At 42.8% G+C, this 18,328-nt stretch overlaps 1 protein-coding gene across 1 annotated transcript in view; it reads right to left on the bottom strand.

Annotated features, from left to right (window-relative positions):
• Nucleotides 1-18,328, bottom strand: part of LOC148125949 (uncharacterized) — a 100,928-nt gene that overhangs the window by 4,737 nt on the left and 77,863 nt on the right. Inside the window, exon 6 of the mRNA XM_087932080.1 lies at nt 10,461-10,552. Coding sequence (XP_087788206.1) covers nt 10,461-10,552 — 92 coding nt within the window. The remainder of the gene's footprint in view (nt 1-10,460; nt 10,553-18,328) is intronic.

Below are 18,328 nucleotides of genomic sequence, written 5' to 3'. Positions count from 1 at the left end.
CTGACCCATCACGAACCACCGGTCTGCTTAACGGCCGCAGCCTTTGGTCCGGCAACCACAGCACACAAGTTGCAAACTTTGCGGCCATCCCCCACCATCCCCCCCAAGGCCACAAAAATGGGTCGTAAAATCAGGACGCTCACGTGGGGGGGATTTAATTTCAGGGCCACCTCCACTGGCAACGGTGAATAGGCAGGTTTCATTACGGTCGTAAGTCGAGGTTTACCTGTATCAGAGCAATGCTGCCCACTCCCCAAAAACACCGAGAGGCAACTGGGGCTCAGGGGGGGAATTCTGGGAGTCAAAGCCCCCAAACTGGCTCTGGTTTCCAGCCCACGAAGAAGGAGGAAGCGAGCTCTCACTTAAGGGTTTTGTTTTGGAAATAAAAAACTCGGCGCGGTATGACTTGCTCGGTAAGCCTTCCCCATCTGGCAAGGATTCACCAGCAGGGCCAGAGATTGCTAGAAAAGAAGAAAAAAAGGGGGAGGAAGAAACCCCCACAGATTTGTAATATGGAAGAGCTGGAGGGGGCCCTTCAGAGATCCACTAGTCTAGCCCAAACCCTGTCACCTCTTGGCATCCCTGCTCTCAACTTTGTCCATGCTAGGTTCTCTCTATCCATCCATCCATCCATCCATGGTCTCCCTCCCTCCCCCATCGATGTATCTATCCGCCCATCTTCTATTATCTATCCATCCATTAATCCATTTCATATCCATCTATCCATCCATCCATTGTCTTTCTCTATCTCTCCCTCCCTCTATCCATCCATCCATCCACCCATCCATCGTCTGTCTGTCTCTGTATGTGTGTGTGTGTGTGTGTGTGTGTATATATCCCTCTCTTCCTATATATCTATTCATCATCTCCTTATCCATCCATCTCTCTCCCTCCCTCTCTCTATTCATCACCCATCCTTATCAATCTATTCATCCATCCATTAATCCATATCTATCTATCTTTCCCACTCAATCTATCCATCCATCCTCTCTCTCTCTCTCTCTCTCTCTCTCTCTCTCTCTGTGTGTGTGTGTGTGTGTACATATGTATGTGTATATATGTATGTGTGTGCGTATATATCCCTCCCTTTCCATCTTTCTTTCTTTCTTTCTTTCTTTCTTTCTTTCTTTCTTTCTTTCTTTCTTTCTTTCTTTCCTTCTCTCTCTCTCTCTCTCTCTCTCTCTCTCTCTCTCTCTCTCTCTCTCTCTCTGCTATATATCCATCCATCAGCGTCCCTGGTTTCAACTTTGTCCATTGGAAGAGAATTCAGGCGTTCTTCTTAATACGTTTAATATTAGGAATTTTTTCCTGTTCCGTGGTTAATTCCCTTCCCGTTCAATGCACACCATCCCTTTTGAAACAAAGCCATTGTTTTGCAAAATTTTCTGCCGGCCACAAATATTTCTATTTCTTCCCCTTGTTTTTGTCCAGTATGTCTAGTCCTCAATTTACAACAGTTCATTGCATTCAATTGTGGTCATACATGGAGGACTGCCTACTTCCAAATTATTATTTTTAAAAAAAAAAATTGCAAAGCTTTTTTTGGGGGGTTGTTGTTGTTAGGGAAAAACGTATTTTATTATTTTCTGTTATTATTTTTCATGATAGATAGATAGATAGATAGATAGATAGAAGATCGATAGATAGAAAGAAAGAAATTAGATAAATAGAAAGAAATAAGATAGATAGATAGATAGATAGATAGATAGATAGATAGATAGATAGATAGATAGACAGATAGAAGATTGATAGATAGAAAGAAAGAAATTAGATAAATAGAAAGAAATAAGATAGATGATAGATAGATAGATAGATAGATAGATAGATAGATAGATAGATATAAGATTGATAGATAGAAAGAAAGAAATTAGATAAATAGAAAGAAATAAGATAGATAGATAGATAGATAGATAGATAGATAGATAGATAGATAGATATAAGATTGATAGAAAGAAAGAAAGAAATTAGATAAATAGAAAGAAATAAGATAGATGATAGATAGATAGATAGATAGATAGATAGATAGATAGATAGATAGATAGATAGATTTGTTTTCGTAGATTTTCACGGGTAAAAGTATGTCTTTACATTTGTGTAAGCCGCCTTGAGTCGCCATGGGCGAGTCGGTGGCAATGTAAATTTTGTAAATCGAATAAATAACATAAATAAATGATTAAAACTCATCCCTACTGGGGGGGGGGGAGGCTAGAGAAAAATCCGACAAGGAGCCAGGTCGTTAAGTCGAGGACCACCTGATACAAACAACTGGGAAGCTTTCAAGCAGAGACTCGGCTGTCAGAAAGGGGGTAGGGTCTCTTGCTTGAGGGGCGGGAGGGTTGGGCTAGATGACCTCCAAGGTCCCTTCTGACTCTCATATTCAATGGAACAGAAGTTGCCCTCGGAAATTGTGGGAGCTTCATCCCTGGAGGCTTTCAAGAAGAGGCTGGACTCCCATCTGTCAGAAATAGTGTAGGGTCTCCTGCTTGGGCGGTGGGTTGGACTAGATGACCTCCAAGGTCCCTTCCGGATCTGTTCGCCTGTTAAAGCTGGATTTGCAAAAAACCAATACCGAAACTGGCCTTGATCTGAATTTACCAGCTGAATCATGGCTTCCTTTTTTTTTTTTTGTTTTTTTCCCTGCTTCTGGAGAGAAAGAATAGCCTACTTTATTTGATTTTATGTTTCCTTTTCACATGCTTTATTCACGACTTGCCTGTAGCTACCAGGGAGGGAGAGGATGAAAAGCCGGCAAGGATGTTGTGTTATCGGGCTTATCATCCGTGGGTGGCACTGAAGGGGAAGAGAAAAGGGGCACAATTCAGCACCCACTCAGTCTGTGGGGTGGTGGGGGAACAGAACCGGGCCCCTTCAGGCTTTTCTCCAGCGAAACAAAGAGGGATGAGTTTTGCCCTAACATCAAAAAAACGCTTCAGAAATGCTTTTTTAAATTTTATTAATATTTTATTTTATTATAATTTTATTTTGTGAGTTCATTTCATGTGATTTTATTTCATACTAGCTGGAAATTTGTGGATTTCATACTAGCTGGATACCCGTGCTCCGCGACAAAACTATGAGATCGAGCTATGCAGGAGAAATTTGGTTCACAAACTGTTGGCTCAATGGTGGTGATTGAAACACCTTTCCTTTCCTTTCGTTTCGTTTCCTTTCCTTTCCTTCCCTTCCCTTTCTTTTCTCCTTTCCATTCCATTCCATTTCTTTCCTTTCCTCCTTTGCTTTCCTTACTTTTGCTGAATAGATAAATAGGTAGATAGGTAGATAGATAGAGGATGGATAGATGGAAAGGAAAGGAAAGAAGGAAGAAAGAAAGGAAAGGAAAGGAAAGGAAAGGAAGGAAGGAAGGGAAGGAAAGGAAAGGAAAGGAAAGGAAAGGAAAGGAAAGGAAGGAAAGGAAAGGAAAGGAAAGGAAAGGAAAGGAAAGGAAAGGAAGGAAGGGAAGGAAGGGAAGGGAAGGGAAGGAAAGGAAAGGAAAGGAAAGGAAAGGGAATCCTTATGTGTTCCAATCACCGACCAACCATTTGTGAACTGAATTTCTCCTGCATGGCCCAATCACAGTTTCATCGCGAAGCACAGGTACCCAGCTAGTCTGTCTGTCTGTCTACCTATCTATCATCTATTTATATCTATCTATTAATCTATCATCCATCTACCTACCATCTATGTTTTTATCATCTATCATCCATCATATCTATCTCTACCCATCCATTCATCCATCCAACCATCCATCTAATCTAGCTATCATACTACCTAAATCTATCACACTTAATATCCTTCCCTCTCTCCCTCCATCTATCTAATCTCTCTATCTACCCTCTCTATCTATCTTTCTCTCTCCCCCATCTACCCTCTCTATATCTATCTGTCTGTCTGTCTATCTATCCTATCTATCTATCTATCTATCTATCTATCTATCTATCTATCTATCTATCTATCTATCTATCTATCTATCATCCATCTATCTATCTATCTATCTATCTATCTATCTATCTATCTATCTATCTATCTATCTATCTATCTATCTATCTATCTATCTATCTATCTATCTATCCTATCTATCTATCTATCTATCTATCTATCTATCTATCTATCTATCTATCTATCTATCTATCTACGTTTATCTGCCTACCTATATATCTACCTGCTGCCTGGGGAATTCTGGGAGTTGAAGTCCACACATCCGAAAGCTGGCAAGGCTGAGAAAGCCCAATCTATCGATCATCCACTAAGACTCCGAGATCCCCCTCCCAGTTCCTGCCATTGAGCCAGGTTTCACCCAGTCTCTAGGTCTCCTTTTGGGGTTTCTCTCGCCTAAGCGGAGGACTTTAATTCCTTTAACGCAAACCCCGCAAAACTCAACAGGCATCCTTTCCTCGAATTCAGGACCCTACCCCCCCACCACTTTTTTTTTTCAGCACCAGCAAAAACCAAACAACAAAAAACCCAAAAACTTTAACCTTGGACTGTCCACTATCGACCTCACCCCTTTCCCAAGAGGTCTGTAGGGGTCGTGCATAAGCGCACCAACGTGCTGACCGTCTCTGTCCTATGGTTTCTTTTATATTTTTCTTATATGTCCCCATTTCACGCATTCATAACTATGTATATACTTATACCTATTATCTTGTAAGCAATTGACAAAAATAAATAAATAAAATATAAAAAAGCAATGTTGAGACTCTGAAACGAGTGCAGGGAAGAGCCACAAAAATTATTAGGGGTCTGGAGGCCGAAACGTACGAAGGATGGCTGTAGAATGGAGTGGAATAGGAGCTGGAAGGGACTTTGGAGGTAAACAATTGACACATCAAATCAAATAAATAAATAAATAAAATTAAAATCACCTCCGGGGTGGGTGGGTAGACCAAATAAATAAATAAATTATAAACTGCATGATAAAAGTAAAGCTTTGTTGGACTTTTTTTCCGCCCCGTTTTTCTTTCGGCACCTCTTACCCTCCCCTGCCTACCCCAAGACGAAGCCCTAATTTATACATTTCCAGTTTCAATCAGATAACAAACGGGGGCCTCTCGGGATGTTAAAGTTAAAGCCCGAAACGACAAATTGGCGGCGAAAAATGTTGCATGACAACCGAAGCGGCTTTGCTGCCTATGTTGTTGCTTAAGCAGCCCAATTATGTTAATAACCCCCAAGGGACGCAAAATGTGACGCGCAAATGCATAACAGATGGAGCACTCAATGATAAGCTAATCTTACCTGAAAATTGGAATGAGGAATTGGAATTAGGCAGTATTTATGGATGTGGCATTTTAAGAGTGCGGCTCGAGAGGGAATATATAGAAAAATCAATATGTCCTTAATTATTTTTTTTATTCTCCACCTGCCCCCAACCCCCCGCTTTGCATTATTTTATTTAACGCAAGGTGATCATTAATTTTTATTTTTTTTTCCTGACATGCTTCCACCCACAATTTGCTATAAAATCTCTCCTTAAAGCTTTTCGTTTGAAGGCTGCCAAACTTTTACATGGTTTTGGTTTGGTTCGGGTGGTTTTTTTTTATTTTTGCACCTGCCATCTTACCCAAAATACTCTTTCTGGATTTACACCGACCCCATTAGAATCGGCAAGTTCATGCAATTTTTTTTTAAAAATAAAATAAAATAAAATACATACATTTCTGGAGCGGCGAAAACAGACCTGATTCCCAGCGCAAGTGTGTTTTTCCCAACTTTCGTTAAGAAGTTGGGAAGCCCTGAGATTTTTTCCAATGCTAACCCAGGTGATACGGAGAACGGAGGCTAAAATATATGAGGAACGACTGCGGGAATTGGGTTTATCTAGTCTAATGAAAAGAAGAATTAGGAGGTGGATAGGATAGCAGTCTTTCAATATTTGTGGGAGCTGTTGAGACTCCAGAAAGAGTGCAGAGAAGAGCAACAAACATGATTAGGGGACTGGAGGCTAAGACATATGAAGAACTTGAGGATTTGTGTGTGTCTAGTTTAATAAAAACGAGGACCAGGGGTGACATGACAGCAGTCTTCCGGTATTTGAGGGGCTGCCCCAAAGAAGAGGCAGTCAAGCTATTCTCCAAAGCACCAAAGAAGGCAGGACAAGAAGCAACGGATGGAAACTGAACAAGGACAGAAGCAACCAGGAATTAAGGAGAAACTTCCCAACAGGGAGGACAATTAATCGGTTGGGAGTGCTCCAGCGTTGTGTATTTTAAAGAATAGACCGACAACCATTCATCTGAATTGGTACAGGGTCTCCTGCTTGAGGAGGGGGTTGGACTAGAAGACCTCTCAGGTCCCTTGCAGTCCTATGATTCTGGAAGGAAGGAAGGAAGGAAGGAAGGAAGGAAGGAAGGAAGGAAGGAAGGAAGGAAGGAAGGAAGGAGGAAATGGATGGACGGATGGATGGAAACTAATCCTAGAACTAAGAATGAAATTTTCTAACAGTGGGAACAATTAATTCAGACAACCATTTGCCTGAAATGGTGAAGGATCTCCTGCTTGAGGAGGGGGTTGGACTAGAAGACCTCTGAGGGGTCCCTTGCAGTCCTATGATTCTGGAAGGGAGGGAGGGAGGAAGGAAGGAAGGAAGGAAGGAAGGAAGGAAGGAAGGAGGGGAGGGAGGGAGGGAGGAGGAAGGAAGGGAAAGAAGGAAGGAAGGAAGGAGGAAGGAAGGAAGGAAGGAAGGAAGGAAGGAAGGAAGGAAGGAAGGAAGGAGAGAGGGAGGAGGAAGGAAGGAAGGGAAGGAAGGGAAGGAAGGAAGGAAGGAAGGAAGGAAGGAAGGAAGGAGAGGGAGGGAGGAAGGAAGAAAAGGAAGGAAGGAAGGATCAGAGAAGGAAGGAGAAAGGTTCAGACAGGAGGAAGGAAGGAGGGAGGGAGGGAGGCAGGGAAGGAAGGAAAAGAAAAGAAGGAAAGAGGGAGGGAGGAAAAGAAGGAAGGAAGAAGGAAGGAAGGAAGGAAGGAAGGAAATGGATGGAAACTAATCTAGGAGAGAAGCAACCTAGAACTAAGGAGAAATTTCCCAACGATTAACCATTTAATCTGTGGAACTACTTGCCACCAGAAGTCGTGGGTGCTCCAAGACTGGAGAGGTTTTGAAGAACGCTTGTGCAGGAGGTTTAGCTTCCCTTTCTGATATTCTCGGCCTGCTTTTGCCCGAGTTCACGCTATTAAATTAAAGGGGTGATTCATCATCATCATCCGAAGAAAAATAACCTTTTGGAGGCAATTTTGGATGTGCCGCTGACAAGCTTTACACATATATATCTGTTCCTCTTCTTCCCTGCCAGGCTAAAAACACAATTTGCACAGCTGCATCGCACAGCAATCTCTTCCTTGCCACTTAGCTCTCCCGGAAGGAGAGACTGAACAAAAAATGGGGAAAAAAAATAAAGGAAGAAGAAGAAGAAGAAGAAGAAGAAGAAGAAGAAGAAGAAAGAAGAAGAAGAAGAAGAAGAAGAAGAAAAGAAGAAGAAGAAGAAGAAGAAGAAGAAGAAGAGAAGAAGAAGAAGAAGAAGAAGAAGAAGAAGAAGAAGAAGAAGAAGAAGAAGAAGAAGAAGAAGAAGAAGAAGAAGAAGAAGAAGAAGAAGAAGAAGAAGAAGAAGAAGAAAATAAAGAAAAGGAAGAAAAAGAAGAAGAAGAAGAAGAAGAAGAAGAAGAAAAGAAAAGAAAAGCATTTTCGGCCCAATCTTTTATTTCTCGGAGGACACGGGAGACCATCCGAGCTGCTAATTATTTCCAGAAAAACCAGAAAAGGTTTAGATTCATTTCCTGCCTCGGCCTCGCCACCTCGGGATGCTGCCAGCGGGAAGTGGGGGCTATTGAAGACTTTTGAGGGGTTTTGCATCGTGTCCGGCTGGCTCCGGACAGGCTGGGGCGACTGTCTGACTCTGTGAACTGCTCAACTTAACACGCGTCTCCCTTAGCAGCGGGAATTTTGGGGCTCCGTTGTGTTCGTAAGTTGAGGACCACCTATATGTCCCATAGAGGAATTCTGGTCCTTGGACTCCAGTAACTGTGGAGAGAACCTGGCCTGGCAAAACATGGCAGATTTCTCTCCCACAACCCGTCCCAAAGTTTCTAAGGAACCAATCAATCAATCAGAGTAGAGCTGGGAGGGACTTTAGAGGTCTTCTAGTCCAACCTCCAGCTCAGGCAGGAAATCCTATTCCATTTCAGAGAAGTGACCGTGCCATCTTTTATTAAAAACCTCCAGTGATGGAGCAGCCACAACTTCTGGTGGCAAGCAGTCCCACTGGTTAAGTGTCCTCAGTGGCAGGAATTCTTTCCTTATTGCTAGGTTGTTTCTCACCTTGGTTAGTTTCCATCCATTGCTTCTTTCTCCTGCTTTCAGGTACTTTGGAGAATAATTTGACGCCCTCTTCTTATAATTCTCGACTCTCGACGAATGTACCTTTTCTTTTATGTACATTGAGAGCATTTGCACCCAGACAAATTCCTTGTGTGTCCAATCCCACTTGGCCAATAAAGAATTCTACTTCTATTCTATTCTTTTTGGCAACCACTCAGAATAACACAATTACTATTTTGGAAGGGACCTTGGAGGTCTTCTAGTCCAACCCACTGCTTGCGATGACCCAAAGGGGCGTGACACAAAAATAACAAAGTCACAAAATAGAATAAATTCCCTTTAATGTCTCCAACCTGGCCCCCCCATGTCCAATTATCCGCAGCTGGATATCAAACTCTTCCAAAAAACAGTCTACGAAGGGCAGAAATGCAGTCCGAACCCAAAGTAATTAGAAATTTTTAAAAAAAACAACAACGCAAAGCACACTGAAGTCATTAACACGGCAGGCCCAGGAGGATAAATTGCAGACTTCCAAAGGATCACGCAGCACCCACCGTTAAGAGGACGCCAAAACCCAGATAAGGCTCGACCAAGTTAATGCACGCTTTGCTTCCAGCCAGGAGCTGTGTACAAATGCCCCACTTATATCCTGTTCTCCCAGCTGCAGCCCATGAAGGGGATCAGGGCCCTTTCCTCACCCGTAAGCCACGTTGCTCCCTTCTCCGTTCCTCCCTGTGTGCCCTAGGAAGAAGAGGGGACGGCCCTGGGTCTTCCTCTGAGTGGCCAGCCGGACTGTGCCCTTCTCCATTTCAGACAAATGGCTCTCCAATCTCTTAAAAAAACCTCCAGAGACGGAGCACTCACAACTTCTTGTGGCAAGTTGTTCCACCGCATAATTGTTCTCACTGTCAAGAAATTCCTCCTTAGTTCTGAGTTGCTTCTCTCCTTGGTGAGTTTCCCTCCATTGCTTCTTCAGGGGTTTTAGAGAATTATCTGACCCCGTCCTCTTTAAGGCAATCCCTCAAACATCAGAAGACTGCTGTCATGTCACCCCTAAGCCTTCTCTACGTTACTTCTAGTTGAAGTATCCAATTTTTGCAACCGTTAAAGAGAATAACACAGTTGGAAGGGGCCTTAGAGGTCTTCTAGTCCAACCCACCGCTCAAGCCGGAAGCCCGAAACGCTTGTAAGAAAAGCTCCGTCATGCCTTACGGAGACGAGCAAATCTTACCAACAACCACAATTTCAATTCTCCTAAAATGACCCAATGATTGGGTCCTCCACAGAACTGCCCCTCGTGAATCAAAACGCAGATGAAGAAACAAGCGCTCAGCCACCCCGAAATCCTAAACTCTGGCATAGCCTTCATTCGGCCCAAAATCTAACGAAGTAGAGCCACAGCTGTCACAACACAACACCTTTGTGACACGTTTTCCCCAACGGATTGCCAAGGAAACCGGAGCCACCAAGGGATGGCTTGTCCAGCGCGAGAAGGAAAAGCTCAAAACTGTACGTTTTGCCTGTCCTCAAAGGCACCCGTGGCAGAAGAGGTCCAAAAAGTCAAAATGGCAGCCATGGCTGCATCATCAAAGCCCTCAACCCTGTGGATGTCCCAATTTCACCTCCCTCCCTGCTCCAATTTCCAAGGAAATTGGAGCTTCTGTTAAGCGTCGCCGGAGCTACGATCTTTTTAATTTTTTCTTTTTTTGAATGGGTTTTTTGCCCCCCCCCAAGCCAATGTTTTCTCAACGCCAGTCGCTTTAAGATGCGTGGGAACTTCAACTCCCAGAATTCCCCACCCAGCAGAGTAAGGAATTCTGGGAGTCGAAGTCCCATATGTCTTAAAGGGACCGAGAAATTTGACATCGCGGCCCCAAAATAAATAAATAACCGGATGCAAGGAAATCTTATGAAATGATTTGGAAAGAGAGTTTAAAAAGACCAACTTTATTTAAATAATAATAATAATAATAATAATAATAATAATAATAATAATAAGAAGAAGAAGAAGAAGAAGAAGAAGAAGAAGAAGAAGAAGAAGAAGAAGAAGAAGAAGAAGAAGAAGAAGAAGAAGAAGAAGAAGAAGAAGAAGAAGAAGAAGAAGAAGAAGAAGAAGAAGAAGAAGAAGAAGAAGAAGAAGGGGGTAAAAGTTTACCTGGAGTATGAGCCCGTTCTTGGCCCCAACTGTGCCAAACTGATGTAGCTGGGAAGGAACGTCCGATGAGAAGAAACGAAGAATCAGAAAACCTAAAAAAACCATCAGAAAAAAAGATTGTAAACAAATTTCAGCTCAACAAAGTGCTCGCCCAACCAGAAAATCACGTTCTAATCTTGACCATTTTTTTTGCACTCCGCATGAGATTTAAAAAAAAAAAATATTGAGGAAAGGCCTACCTTGCAGGGGTGGAATAGGGGGAAAAACAAAAGGAGCTATTGTAAAAGGAGAAGCATCCTAGAGAGACCTGAAGTCGCCTCTACGGGCTTAGATGGACCTGCAGGTTTGCTGATTTGCAGGAAAAGTGCAATTTCGCATTTCACAAATCTATCTATCTATTGTATATAAAAGCGAAATACCATTCATGCATCATCACAATATCTCCAGAACCGTAAAACACCCCCATACCCAACACGGCCACGCCCGCCCAGCAACCACGCGGAGGACCGGTGGCTGAAATTTTTGAAGTCCACCCCTGGAGTCGACCGCCCTCAAATTGCAACCTGCGGATGAGAAACGCAATATTTAGAATTTATTGGACTGCATTATGTTGGTATAGAAACAAGCTGTCAAAACACGGCCCTTGGTTGGAAATGGATGAAGGATGTAATGTCACTGAAAAACATGTTTTTACAATGTCTTCTCGTTATCACACTGGTGGGGAAGAAAGAGCAATGGGTTACATAAATGTCCTCCTGCAAGGAAAACACAAATATATATATATATATACATGCAGGTCTTGGCGTGTTCCCGTGTTCAATCTTACATGGGAAAAGACCTGAACACGCCAAGACCTGCATACCTGTACCCATGAAAATCTACAAAAACAAACAAATATATATGTATGTGTGTGTATATATATATATATATATATATATGTATATGTATGTATGTGTGTGTGTAGATAGATAGATAGATAGATAGATAGATAGATAGATAGATAGATAGATAGATAAATAGATAGATAGATAAATAGATAGATAAATAGATAGAGAGATAGAGAGATAGAGAGATAGATAGAGAGATAGATAGAGAGACAGATAGATAGTTTGGCATTCAGCTTTGTTTGGGTATTTTCCCACGTCATTGTAGTTGTGCTTTTAAAGTTGTAGCAACGTTTCGGCAGAATCTCATCTGCCATCATCAGGCTTCTGTATTGTGTCCGTCTGTGAGTCAGACTTTTACAGTTGTTTTATATATATATTTTTTCAAAGGATAATGAATCTTCTGTTGAATTAGATACTTGGAACACGGAATTGGGGCAGGTGGAGAGCTTAAATGGGCCTCTGGGCTCTTATTGTGGCTAAAAAAGACGGATCAATGGGAAGATAAATGTATGGTTGGATTTGATTCAATGGATTGGAAACCTGACTGCACTCAGCACCTGGGAATGGATAGCTAAGAGAGGCAGAGTTTGAATGGACCAGGGTAAGGAAGCAGGAAACTCGTTTAGACAGATGATGGCAGGTTAAGGAAATGATAATAATAGCCCTATAAATGTAGGACTTAGAAATACATGTGTGCTTGAGAAAAAATTGTTTTAAGTATAGAGAGGATGGTAACTGCCCGCTATAGACTGCTTTCTTTCCTCTGACAAATTTCTTTCATTTCTTTTTCTCCTAAAACCCCTTTTAAAGGCTCTTTATTAATTTATTTTCTCCTTTGACAATATAGGTAGCTCCATCGTCATTACGTTTGGCTATATTTCATTAATAAGGGAAGGGAGGGAGAATGAAAGAAAAGGAAGGAAGGAGAGGGGGAGAGAAAGGGAAAAAGAAAGGAAAAGAGGAAGGGAAAGGGAAAGAAAGAAAGAAAGAAAGAGAGAGAGGGAAAGAAAGAAAGAAAGAAAGAAAGAAAGAAAGAAAGAAAGAAAAAAAAGAGGGAGGGGAAGAAAGAGAGAAAGGGAATGAGAAAGGAAGGAAAGGAAGAAAGAAAGAAAAAGAGAGAAAGGGAGAAAGAAAGGAAGGGAAAAAGAAAGGGAGAAAGGAAGAGAGAAAGGGAGAAAGAAAGAAAAAAGAAAAAGAAGAAAGAAAGAAAGAGGGAGAGAAAGAAAAAAGAAAGAAAGGGAAAGAGGAAGGAAGGAAGGAAGGAAGGAAGGAAGGAAGGAAGTTGGGGAGTCCTAAGAGGGCATCACTACCACCCCTTCCCCACTTGCTATGAATCACCCTCTCCCAGCGGGCCCAAAATTTCCATTGCTAAGTGAAACATCCGTTAAGCGGATTTTGCCTCCTTTTACGGCCTTCCTTGCCGCCATTGTTAAGCGAATCCCCACTGCCGTTAAGTTAGTCACACGGTTGTTAAGTGAATCCGGCTCCCCCTCCCGCCCATGGACTTGGCTAGTTGGAAGATCGCAAAAGGGAACCCAGGGACACTCCAACCGTCATAAATATGAGTCAGTGGCCAAGTATCCGAACTTTGATCGTGCGATCATCATTTCCACTGTCGTCGTAGCTTCAAACAGTCACTAAATGAATAGTTGTAAGTCAAGGACAACCTACATCGTCTCTTTTTCAGCCCCAAGGATGGGGGAGGGGGGAATTGGGGGGGGGGGGGAAGAGACTCAAATTGTGTCTTTTTTCCCCCCCTGGAATTCCCAAACCCATTTTATTCTTCATGGATGGATCTTGGCAGACTTGAACCCTGGGCCATATCTAATAAAATAAAATTCAATGTAGAGAAAAGTAAAGTCTTACACTTAGGCAAGAAAAACCCAAAGTACACATATAGACTGGGTGAAACCAGGCTCAATAGCGGGAACTGGGAGAGGGATCTTGGGGTCTTAGTGGACAACCAACTAAATAGCAGCCAGCCGTGTGCAGCCGCTGCCAAAAAAGCCAATGCAATCCTTAGTTGCATTAACAGAGGGATACAATCGAGATCAAGGGAGGTGCTAATACCACTCTATAAAGCCTTAGTAAGGCCACACCTAGAGTCCTGCATCCAGTTTTGGTCACCACACTATAAAAAGGATGTTGAGACTCTAGAAAAAGGGCAGAGAAGAGCAACCAGGATGATGAGGGGACTGGAGGCTAAAACATACGATGAACGGATGCAGGAACTGGGCCTGGCTAGTCTAGGGAAGAGAAGGACCAGGGGAGACAGGAGAGCATCTTCCAATATTTGAGGGGCTGCCCCAGAGAGGAGGAGGAAGGGGGTCAAGCTATTTTCCAAGACACCCAAAGGCCAGACAAGGAATAACGGATGGAAACTGATCAAGGAGAAATTCAATCTGGAAATAAGGAGGAATTTCCTGACAGTGAGGACAATCAATCGGTACAAGAATTGGCCACCAGAAGTTGTAGGTTCTCCATCCCTGGAGGTTTTCAAGAAGAGATTGTACTACCATTTGTCCAAAATGGTGTAGGATTTCCTGTCTGATCAGGGGGTTGGACTAGAAGACCTCCAGGGTCCCTTCCAACTCTGTCATTCTGTTATGTCAACTTTTAATGATCACAATTGAGTCCAAAATTTCCATTGCTAAGCAAGACAGTTGTTGACTGAATTTTGCCCCATTTTTTTTCTGGCCATAGGTAAGTCAAGGACAACTTATGGATGACATAAGGGAGAGGAGGAAGAGGAGGAGGAGGAGGAAGAGGTGATGGAGAAGGAGGAGGAAGAGGAGGAGGTGCAGGAGGAGGTGCAGGAACAGGAGGATGAGAAAAGAAGAGGAAGAAGAAAAGGAAGGAAGAAGGGGAGGAGGAGGAGGAGGAGGAGGAGGAGGAGGAGGAGGAGGAGGAGGAGGAGGAGGAGGTGGTGATGGAGAAGGAGGTGCAGGAGGAGGTGCAGGAAGAGGAGGAGGAGGAGAAAAGAAAGGAAGAGGAAAGAAAGGAAAAGAAAGGAAGAGGAAAAGGAAGGAAGGAAGAAGAAGAGGAAGAGGAGGAGGAGGAAGAGGTGATGGAGAAGGAGGAGGAAGAGGAGGAGGTGTAGGAGGAGGTTCAGGAAGAGGAAGAGGAGGAGAAAAGAAGAGGAAGAGGAAAAGGAAGGAAGAAGAAGAGGAGGAGGAGGAGGAGGAGGAGAAAGAAGCAGCAACACCACAACAGCAACAACCACAACACTGTGGCGTCCTCGATGCTCTCCGAATTCAATAGTTTCCTTCCAGACGTTTTATTACCCAACCAATTTTTTGTCCTGAAAGCCCCTTAAAAATAAATGTTCACTTTTCAACGCAACTGATGTGTGTATTTGTACTTTTAGCCACACCACAAAAGCTGGCAGGTGCCCCGGGCACAGGACGTTCCCCCTAAGTAAGGGGAAAGGGAGAAGGTGGGAAGGCAGAAACAAGCGGGGTTGTGTTGCCAGGAATGCGAGACACACACACACACACACACACACACACACACACACACACACCAGAGAGACACACACACTAAGCCAGGAGAACAAATCTCCGCCGATTTATTTACAGCCGACGTGTTGACATCACTCAGGGCAGCAAAACACAAACGCAAGAGAAAAATATCATCATCTCGGAGAAAAATAAAATTACAAATGCAGTAGGATTATTTCTTAAAGTGAATCACGGGTACAGGCCGTCCTCGAGTTACAACCAAAATGCAGACCAACAATTCCATCGCTAAGCAAGACAGTTTTCGGCAGAGATGGCCAATTCTTTCATTGAATTTCTGGGAGTTGAAGTCCCCCCCATCTTAAAGCATTCTGGCTGGGGGATTCTGGGAGTTGAAGTCCCGCCATCTTAAAGCATTCTGGCTGGGGGATTCTGGGAGTTGAAGTCCCTCCCTCTTAAAACAGCCTAAGTTCAAAAACCCAAAGCTAAAGTACATTATAAATAAAATCAAATTAACTGTGAGCAAATTCGTTCAAAACTATAACTTCCAAAAATATGAAGAGCAGCTGCTCGAAAGTTTCCAAAAAGTTTCAGGTTTGATTGCCTGGACTTCTCCAAAAAAAATAAATGCTATTTTGAAGCAATTAAAAAAGCATTTTTTTTAAAAAAAAAAAACCCACATAGAAATTGTTCTGCTGTTTGTTTGGCATGAAGGATGAAGAGAGAAAAAAAAATTGGCCCCCGTTTCCATGCTTAATTCCTCTCTGTCTTAATTTGCACTTTGCAAAAAAAAAAATAGAAGAATCCAATAGCTAGTTATTCCTTCAATCTTCAACACTTCCCAAAAGTTTGCCAGGCAGTTTTCCAATCACAAAAAAAAAAATGACATCCAAAATATATATGCAATAAAAACGTGTTGATTACTAATTATGCTAATCAAGCAGCCTATATGCATAATTATGTCTTCATCTATTTTTTTTTCCCGGGAATAAATATAACTCATTACAATACAAATAAATTTACTAAGGAACCGCATGATGGCTTCGATAGGGGGTTAATGTAAAACAACCGATTATAAGCAGTCCTCCACATACGAGCACAAATGGAGCCCCAAATTTCGGTGGCTAAGTGAGTGGTCAAGTGAGCCGCATTTTACGATCTTTCCTGCCACTGCTGCAAAGTGAGTCGCATGGTCGTTAAGCGAATCTGGCTTCCCCTGTTGACTCTGCTTGTCGGACGGTCACAAAAGAGGACTGCGTGACCCTGGGACCGTCTCAAGTATGAGCCAGTTGCTCAGCGGCCCAATCTGGATCACGGGCATGCCGCAACAGTCGTAAGTGTGGAAATGGTCATAAGTCACTTTTTGTTGTGGTTCGCCGGCAGCAGGTGTGGACGGCTGAGGTCTCGGAGAGTGAGGACTCAGGTGAGGGGCCTGCGCGTGATTCAGGGATGGGGCCAGGACCCTCACGGAGTGGAGTGCGGCCTTTGGAGATTGTGGAGGCTGGCAGCAGTGAGGAAGAGTCCCCCGAGGAGCCTGTGCTCAGTGTGTGCACGCGCAGGGCTGCTCGAAGGAAAGAGCAGCTGCAGCAGCACGGGCTACTCGGGAGTAAGGATGCAAGGTGATGGCCCCTCCCTTAAGGGATAAAAGCCAGCCTGAGAAACAGGAGTTCTTTGCAGGAAGCAAAGACGTTTTTGCACTCGAGCCTTGTGGATGTTCGGATTATCTTGGTTGGTGTTTGGAGACTCTTTGTGTTTGAACTATTTCTTGGCCACTTTATCTAGTGTTCTTGGCAGCCTCGCACCCCCTTGGCCAGGCTCGTCTTTATCAGAGACAATGAGTTTGAAACAGCCTTTTAACCGGGAAGGAACGGAATTCGTAAAGAATCGTGAAAAGGTTTTGCTGTTACCTCTGTTTGGTGTTTGTTTCCTTGGAACCAGGTTTGTGGGTCAGAACACTTTTTTCCGGTGCTTCTTTTAAACTTTCACTAAAGTTCAGCAAATATGCATAAAATATCCTTCCGAGCAGAAAGACAACGTTCAGCTTTGAAAAGTCAGATGTTGTGTAAAATTGAAACTGACAACTGCAGTTGTAATCTGCAATTAGCACAAACAGGCTGCGTCTGTTGAAGCAGGAGAGAAATTCCCGGTTTCGCAGAAGATCAGATTCCTCACCTCCTCCTCCTCCTCACTTAAAGACCCTGTAATCCCTTGTGGGGTGGAGTTTAGGCAACTGAACAGAGCTGAGTCTTTGCCTGGCCAGATGCTCTTCCTGTTGCCAGTACGGAGGGTTTTTTTTTTTTCAGCAGACATCTTCTCCTCCTGCCCAGAGAGAGAAAAACACCTGCCTCTACTGAGGATCGAACTCACAGCCTCCTGATGGTGAGGCGAGACCTCCACTTCTACAGCACCGCCCCAACCTTGGCAACTTTTAAGCCTGGCAGACTTCGACTCCCAGAATTCCACAACCAGTCCTCACGCTTATGACCATTGCAGCACCTGCACCAGCACAGGATTAGAATTCGGGCCGCCAGTATGTATTTTACGAGGGTGGCGGAAATCCCGTGATCGACACTTGAGACCTTGCAACAAGCGAAGCCGACGGGAGAAACCAGTTTCACTTAATGACCATCTCATGAGTGCAATGATTCACTTAACAACCGTGGCAAAAAGAAGTCGCAAAATGGGGTGGGATTGACTTGTCTAGCTAGCGAAGAAAATTCTGCTCCCAAATAAGCAGAGGTGTACCTGCTTTTAACAACGGCAATTGTGGTCCCAGTATAAGATTTGAAATGGACAAATTATTAGTAGTTGTTAAAAAAAAAATATTGAATAGACTAAAATGGGAATATAAAGTTAGTATGTGTTTCTTGGAATATATATATATGATTTGAGTATAATAAAGGGAATAGCATGTGGGATCTGATTTTATATGTGTGTGTGTGTGTTTACCCAGTTAATAGTAGTTAAGGGATTATTTATGGCTATATTGTTATAAATTTTTATAATGGGTTAAAGGGAGTAAAACGGGAAAAATGTATAAGTTAAAGCTCAAATTGATAATAAAAGGGGGGAAAACCTTTGAGTGGAATAACGGCAACGTGGAAAAAATTGCAAATGTGACGGATACAAGAAAATGTGTTTCATTATTATACAGAAATTGAATAAGGATACGGATAACATTGTTAAATAAGACAGGAGAATATTCAAAGACAAATGAAACAAGCTACAATATGAAACGAGATGGTATAAAATAAAGAGTAACGAATATAGGAACTGGCTGCGGATAATACCGTTAAATAACGTATGAGATGATTTAAAGAAAAAGGCAATAACTAATCATATGGTATGAATTCGGATACGAAAGCTGGTATGTAATTATGGTCACGTTTGTATGGAGATGTGAAAACCTGGAAACCACATTGTTCACCTAATGAGGTGTTTTTTAAAAGATAAAAAAAATAAAATATTCCAAAAAAAAAAGAAGAAAGAGGAGAAGAAATTGTGGTCCCCATTGCAGTCCTAA

Source organism: Pseudonaja textilis, chromosome 4, assembly GCF_049901715.1.
Source record: "Pseudonaja textilis isolate UNSWEBS1 chromosome 4, rPseTex1.2, whole genome shotgun sequence".
Classification (NCBI taxonomy): Eukaryota; Metazoa; Chordata; class Lepidosauria; order Squamata; family Elapidae; genus Pseudonaja; species Pseudonaja textilis.
The sequence above is the reverse complement of the archived record's forward strand: the minus strand, read 5'-3'. Positions and strand labels throughout refer to the sequence as shown.